Source organism: Sparus aurata, chromosome 9 (genome assembly GCF_900880675.1).
Source record: "Sparus aurata chromosome 9, fSpaAur1.1, whole genome shotgun sequence".
NCBI lineage: Eukaryota > Metazoa > Chordata > Actinopteri > Spariformes > Sparidae > Sparus > Sparus aurata.
The window spans coordinates 10,839,588-10,847,109 of NC_044195.1; the positions used below are offsets into that span (position 1 = coordinate 10,839,588).

The 7,522-nt window shown below is 45.6% G+C and overlaps 1 protein-coding gene across 1 annotated transcript; it reads left to right on the plus strand.

Annotated features, from left to right (window-relative positions):
• Positions 1–258: 258 nt before the first annotated feature.
• serpine3 (serpin peptidase inhibitor, clade E (nexin, plasminogen activator inhibitor type 1), member 3) lies at positions 259–7,497 on the plus strand. The gene is made up of 9 exons (XM_030429010.1): positions 259–621; positions 1,738–2,064; positions 3,352–3,579; positions 4,442–4,684; positions 5,648–5,846; positions 5,941–6,041; positions 6,170–6,256; positions 6,372–6,455; positions 7,290–7,497. Exons 1-9 carry the CDS (start codon positions 558–560, stop codon positions 7,340–7,342), a joined length of 1,386 nt encoding a protein of 461 aa, XP_030284870.1. The 5' UTR covers positions 259–557; the 3' UTR covers positions 7,343–7,497.
• Positions 7,498–7,522: the final 25 nt, after the last annotated feature.

A 7,522-nucleotide genomic window follows, 5' to 3' on the forward strand; every position in this document is an offset into this window, starting at 1 on the left:
GGAACATGTGGAAAAACTTTATAGAAATTAAATTATTCACTTTTGCTGGGGACCTCCGGAAACGACCCCAAGGACCCCTGAGGGTTCCCCGGACCCCACTGTGAGAACCACTGATTTAAAGCTTTAGGTTGTAACATATTCATGATCATGTAATATTGTGTCTGTTTCCCTGTTTCCATAAGAACACACCGCAACAACACGCATTACAGTACAGAGAACGTGCATGCGTGCCGTGCCGTGCTGTGCTGTGCTTTGCGCGCATATGTGGGTGTTTTTCCTTCGCCCTGCCCGGTTTGGGATTTGCTGCTCAGTGACATGCCTCCCTCCGCCTGGCTCCTTATAGCCCCGGGGCTGCAGGAATCCCGGACGAGTGGTACGGACATCGCCGACGGAGACCGCGAACACGGCGCGGAGCGTTCCCCTTTAAACAGGTCTTATGACCACAGCCAGCCTCACAGAGACACGACCCGAGGACCGGACCACAGACTGACAGCTCAGGACTGAGTCAGGGACACCAGCCGGGGACACACAGGACACAGCGGCCCCGCACAGGCTGGATGGTCTGGTGGCAGTCTGACAGAACAGCTGGAGTCACACGGAGACTACCTCACCTGTCCGCAGGTAGGAGCACAGCTGCACCCGGCAGCACCTCACTGAGCTCACACACCACACCACATCACATCACGCCACACAACATCAGCATAATCCGAGATTATCACAGCGATTCACTGAGGAGACGAAGGTGATCACGACGTCCATGAAGCGGTCGTCAGGTGTGAGTCATGTGTTCACCACAGTGTTCCAGAGCTCTGGACTGCTGTCACACAGATTTAGAGTCTCAGTGGGAATATTCCTGCTTCAGTGTTACATGAGAAACAGTTGAAAGTCTTAATTTAGGAGGCCTGAGAGTACACCTTAAGTATCCTCAGCACTGTACACTTCAAGTTTCAGAGGTGATTGTGTGAGTGTTAGATGACTGTAATGTTATCATGGTTATATTACAACATTCAGACAACACGTCAGTGCTACAGCTGGTCATGGTGGAGCTCAGATAACTAAAGTATTGCATAGAACCCTCTCACTCAAGCACCTAGAAAATTCACTTAAGTACGGTACTTGAGTAAATGTACTTAGTTACTTTCCTCCACTCTTCTTGTGACATGTCTACAAGATAATATTTATTGTTTGGGACATTTGCATCATATGACACAACAGTATCTGTCATACATATATATATATATATATATATGTAGAGTTGAACTGGCCTCACACTGTTCCCACCACCATATCTAAGTCTTTCTGGTATAATGACAGAACATCATAAATCTGCTTATAAAGTTGTTAACTGATCTACGGTTAATAGTTATTATGTTATTATTTAAACTTCTAAAATACATTTCTTCAATTGCAAAATCTAATGTAAATGATTGCATAGACAGGAAATGACACTTTTTTTGCAGTTGAAGAAATGTATTTGAGCAGTTAAAATAATATAACAGGAGCATGGAGTCATTTCTCTATATTTTCATATTGGGAGTTATGAATGATGCTCCTTGTTGTGGTTGGAATGATTATCTTCCTGGTCTCTTTATATGTCACGCTACAGCAAATGTTTGCAAAACCCACATATGAAGTAATCAAAGCTGATGTTTGATGCATCGCATCAGACGGATCACATCATCACACACTGGCTGACCTCACTGACCTCTGTGGTTTTTTATTATTTTCTGCCCACAGGATTTAGTTTTTCGGCGTCCTGTCGCACCCTGTGGACACTCTCCTCCTGCAGCACTGAGGCCATGTGTCGCCTGCCGGTGACTTCGCTCTTCATTTGCTTCTGGTTGGTGGAGAGGAGCCACTGTGACGGCAGCCTACAGGACAGCATGGGAGAGCTGCACAGCAGGTTCGCCGTCAGCCTCTACCAGACGCTCACCGAGACAGAGAACAACTCCAACCTGATCGTGTCGCCAGTGAGCGTGTCCTTGTCTCTGGGGCTGCTGCAGCTCGGCGCCAGGGGCAACACGCTGGCTCAGCTGGAGGGGACGCTGGGATACAACGTGAACGGTACGAGTCATTTGACATGGAGATGGTTTCAGGTAGCTGCTCCTCCTGCTGTGAGAGTGCTCAGTGCTGTTGGTACCAGGTGGTGTGGAGCGGTGCTGCTGCTGCTGCTGTGTTTGGCCCTGCAGAGCACAGTGGTGTCTGGAGCCATAATACCTGCCTCCACACCAGCTCTAATCTCATTAACCTCTCCTGCAGCCCGGCCTCAGCCTCGGGGTCGAGAGGTCACTGTGTTTATTACCAACAAAATGAGAGCTGGAGCTGCTGTTTGCGTTTCCTCCAGGATGTGATCTCACACGCCAGTCAGAGATAGAGACTGATGATATCTGGCTTTAATTAGAGCTGCAATTATTCTCTTCATTATAGATGAATCAGCTGTTTTTTTACATGATTGACTTTGTCCATTAAATATCAGAAAGTTGTAGCTTCAAATGTCTTTCACTGTCTGACCAACAGAGAACCCAGAGACTCTTCATTTACTGTACAATCCATTGTCAAAGCCAAAAATCTATTAACTGACTTCTTGTTGCAACTGTAATTTATAATAACCTGAGCAGAAATGTCCCAGTCATGTCAGGCTGAAGCCGTTACTTTCATAAATCATTCATTGTTTTGTCCGTAAACTGTCACACAGTTACTCTGGGCTCAAGGTGACTTCTTAACATGACTCCTGTCTGACCAGAAGTCCAAAGATTTTCAGTTTAATGATATAAAACGGTGAAAGTCAGAAAATTGACACACTTTAGAAGTTGGAAGCAGCATGAGTTTGGCATGGTTACCTGATGAATACAACTGGATTGTTAAAAGCAGATTCATTTTCTTGTGATCAAATCATCACTTAGTGGATCAACTGACTTACAGCTCTAAAGTCATGATTTTGCACATTATTAAAATAGACCGAAGGCCATTTTTTGACAGACTTTTAGGACTTCAGCTGGGATCGTGATGACGATCCTCGTGGTGTGTGACTGTGGTCTCAGCACCCAGACAGAAAGTGTTAAGCAACCTTAAATGAATTCAAATGGGCGGCTGTTTGTGCTCAGCGCTACAGGAAGACGCTGTAACTTCAGCTAACTTAAGTAATCTAGAAGCTGCTGGACTGTATCCATTTCAGTCATGATTCCTCTGCTGTGGACACTCTTACAAGTCCTTTTCTTGCACTTTGTGAAAGTGGTGTGAATGAATGGTCTTTGACGCAGCTGATGATCAAACCTTGACTGACAGGAAATGACTGTTAGAAACTTAAACTGCTTCTAAACAAGGTGTCCTCTGTGTCTCCCTCCCATTCAGAAGTCCAGGTACAAGACTTCCTGTTGCATTCGCAGGGTGACGTGAGCAACAGCAGCCAGGGGATGTGGCTGCAGCAGACCTGCACGCTGTTCATCCAGAGTGGCGTCCAGCTCCTGACCGAGTTCACTCAACACGCAGCCGCCTGGGCCAACACCAGCGTGGTCCGAGCCAACTTCAGTCATCCCAACCACACCCTCAGCCAGCCGGAGAGAGCAGGGAACAACCACGGTGAGCAGGGCGGCTTTATCGAGCAGTGAGAGCTTCACTCGTCAATTAGAGAATTATCATCAGCTCTGCAGCCCCGTGACGCTTTTCAAGGGCGCACTCACACTCAGCTCATCAGCCTCGTTTAGCTCCTTGTTTTGGACTTACTATGCACTGAAACGCAGACATGAGACTTCAGCTCTGATTCTGCTGCAGCTTCAGGAAATACTAGTTCATTGTAACATTGCATTCTGAACATCTAGCTCAGACACCCAAACTGGTCCGTACTAATTATACATCAGATGCAAAAAATATGTAGAAGTTGTGGGTCAGAGAAGCCAGAAGGACTGTCAGACTTGCAGACTGCCAGATACGAGTGGGTGCAACCGGACATCCTGGTGTTTTTTGGCGTACTGCACTTGACAGACTATATGCCGGGCACACTGAATCTTTCTCTAGCATAAATAGTTTGGCAGTTGTTGTCACACGGCCAGTGTGTCAGGGCTCTGCTGTAGTCAGCTGTAGAGCTCCTCTGCCCCCTTGTGACCACAAACATATGAGCAAACAACGAAGGCAGCATTAACTTCTCTAATTCTTGTTCTTATAGAGGAGTATGTGATTGCTAACATGTTCGTGTTATCATTGTTGAAGATGTCTACAGGTCCGACAGAAGATTAGCTTTCTTATCCCGTTCATCATCTAGTTGTGCAACAGTGCCGCAGATATTAGGAGCTGGGTTGTTTTTCGAACGCATACTTACAACTGCAGTGTGTTGGGATCTCTAAGGATACATGACAGTCAGTAGATTGTAGATTGTAGATCAGAGATTGCTGACTTCCCAAACATGACTTACACTAAATGTCGCCCTTCCCTTGTTACCTCCCAGATGAGACGTGGCACCCCCAGGCAGGAAGCAGCAGCGGAGAGCTGTCGGGCTCAGGCGAGGCCCAGGCAGAGGCCCTGTGGTGGGGTCACCGGCTGCAGATGGCGCTGGTGAACACGGTGGCCTTCAGGGGAGTCTGGCAGAAACAGTTCCTGTTCACCAACACCCAGAACCTGCCCTTCACCCTGTGTGACGGGACCGCCATCAAGGTGCCCATGATGTACCAGGCTACAGAGGTCGGCTTTGGTAAGAGAAGCCATCCACCTATCTATTCATCCATCCATTGATTTATTCATCCATCCATCGCTTTATTTATCCATCCACACAACCATCTATTCATCCACCCATCCATCCATCCATCCATCCATCCAACAATCTACACACCCATCTATCCATCCATCATTGCGTTAAGCATGAACGCAGTTGATGACATCACCTACTGATCCTGTAAAGTGAATATTCAGTATCTAGTCTGAGGAATTGTTGGATCTCTCACGTGATCTCTATGTCGTAGCTTCACAAAGAAAAGCTGTGCGTGTGTGTGTATTTCATAGAAGATGTCTGATATTACCCCAGTGGATAGAATATAAAATAGGTCCTATTTAGGACTAAACTGAGCACGATCAGTAACTTGGTAACAAGACAGCCATGCAATGTCTTCATTAGGTTTACTAGTGTGAACATGCTGACATGCTGACGATCAGCTGGTATAATGTCCACAATCTTCACAATCTTAGTTTAGGGTGTTAGCATGCTAACATTTGCTAGTAAGCACTAAACACCAGTAGGATTACAGCTGAAGATGACATGTCATCAGTTTGTTGGACATATTAATATTTTGACCTGATGATAGATAAAAGTCAGGGTTTCATTAAAGTCTTTTCAGTTAATACTGAGGGAACGTGAATATTTCATGACAATCCATGCAGTATCACTGAAAACTACAGGAAAAGTCCATCGATGTCCAACGTTATCAGACTCCATCTTATAGAAACCATGACTATCTGTACAAAACTTTGTGGTAATCCACAAAATAGTCGCGACTTATCCATTGACCACCTGCCCAATGTCAACTGGGTTCGGCTCCAGCCCACCCTCTGTGAGCCTGTAAAGGATAAGCGGCTGCAGACAATGGATGGGTGGATGGATGGATTGACTAATCACAGAGGTAATGACACTCACACCTGAACTCATGTCCCCTGTTGGCAGGTCAGTTCAGGACAGCAGCAGATCAGCGTTACACCGTGTTGGAGCTGCCGTATCTGGGCCGCTCCCTGAGCCTGCAGGTGGTCCTGCCCAGCGAGAGGAAGACGCCGCTGTCCTCCCTCGAGTCCCAGCTCACTGCTCGTCAGCTGGCCTCCTGGGACACCGGCCTGCGCAGAACCAAGATGGACATTTTCTTACCCAGGTTCACATCCGTGCACCTGTCACAGAGACTCTTAGCATTTTTATCAGCAGAGAGGAAGCTGATGTTTAAACCATGATCTGTCTGCTGTTCACAGGTTCAGGATGCACAACAAGTTCAACCTGAGATCGGTGCTTCCTGCCATGGGCATCAGTGACGCCTTTAACCCCACAGCATCTGATTTCACAGGAATATCAGGTCAATACATCCATTCACTACAACATGTGTGGAGTTCTTTAAAAAAAAAAAGTCTTGTAGTCTGATTATCGGAAACTTCACTGAATATACAACACAAATGGCAACTGACTCGGTGTTTGTTCCTGCAGTGGAAGAGAGCCTTTACGTGTCTGACGCCGTCCATGAAGTGAGAATGGAGGTGACAGAAGACGGGACGAAGGCAGCTGCTGCTACGGGTAATAATGACTAGGATTTATAAAGACATGTTACATGATTCTACCCGCCTGCCAACATTTCTTGGAACAGAATAAAGACTTATGGCTAAATATATATTATGTCTTAACTTTGCAGCGATGGTGCTACTCAAACGATCCCGTGCTCCTGTTTTCAAGGCGGACCGGCCGTTTTTGTTTCTTCTACGACAGATTAACACAGGTATTCATTTTACACTGAGAATGCGTCAAACTGCTTCCCACTCCTGTCTGTCGAGGGCGCTGTTTAAATTAACATACCAGTAGATAAATCGTGTGAATTATCGTCATAGCATTCAGAGAACGTTTCAGTCTAAAAGCTGTCTGAAAGGTAGAAAAGTACCAAAATGGTGAGCAACAGGCTTAAAGGGTAACTCCACCACTTTACAGGTGTTGGGAAGTACGACTGCTTATGTGAATGTTGTTGTAGTATGAAGCCTTTTGCGGCTCCAGAGGAAGCTGCATGTAATCTGATAGAGTGCCTCCAGTGATGTCACACAGTGGCTGACTTGCATTGTGGGTAATGTAGGCACCAGGTTTTGGGAAGCAGTCCATTGGTCTAACATTACACTCCTTCAACAGTGTTTGAAAACAATGATCAAAAGCTCCTTTCTTCCTTTTCAAAACCTGGTTGTCAATTTACCCACAATGCAACTTGAGCACTGAGTTACATCACTGGAAGCATTATGTGCAGCTTCCTCTGGAGCCTTTTCATGCCATAGTACTCCTGTAAACACACTTTAATGTGTAAAACTGGTGGGGTTTCCCTTTAACTTGGCATGATTTGCAGTGAAAAGGTCCCATTTGTAGGATTTAAACATTTTTAACTTGGTAACCTCTAGTGGACAGTTTCATGAATGGGCTAAACTTCCACCTTAGAACTAAAAAGATTTTACGATCACAAATATTCTTCAGTGTCTTTAAGGAATTGAAAACAAAACAAAACAAAAAAAAAAAAAATGGTACGATCCTTTAAATCCAAACATTTTAAACTTCAACATTGTGTTCTTCATTTCAGGATCCATCTTGTTCATGGGCCGGGTGATGAACCCAGCGGACCAGGCACCCTAAGACCCAAACACCTCTCACATATACACTCCTACCCCAACCCCTATTTCACTACTGGTATTTATTAGTGGACCAGCAGGAGGGTCCACGACACTTCAGGAAGAGGGACATTATTTTTGTACATGTCTGTAAATAAAATTTTAATACATGTTTTTACATTCCCGCTGTTTGGCTCGTTTCTTC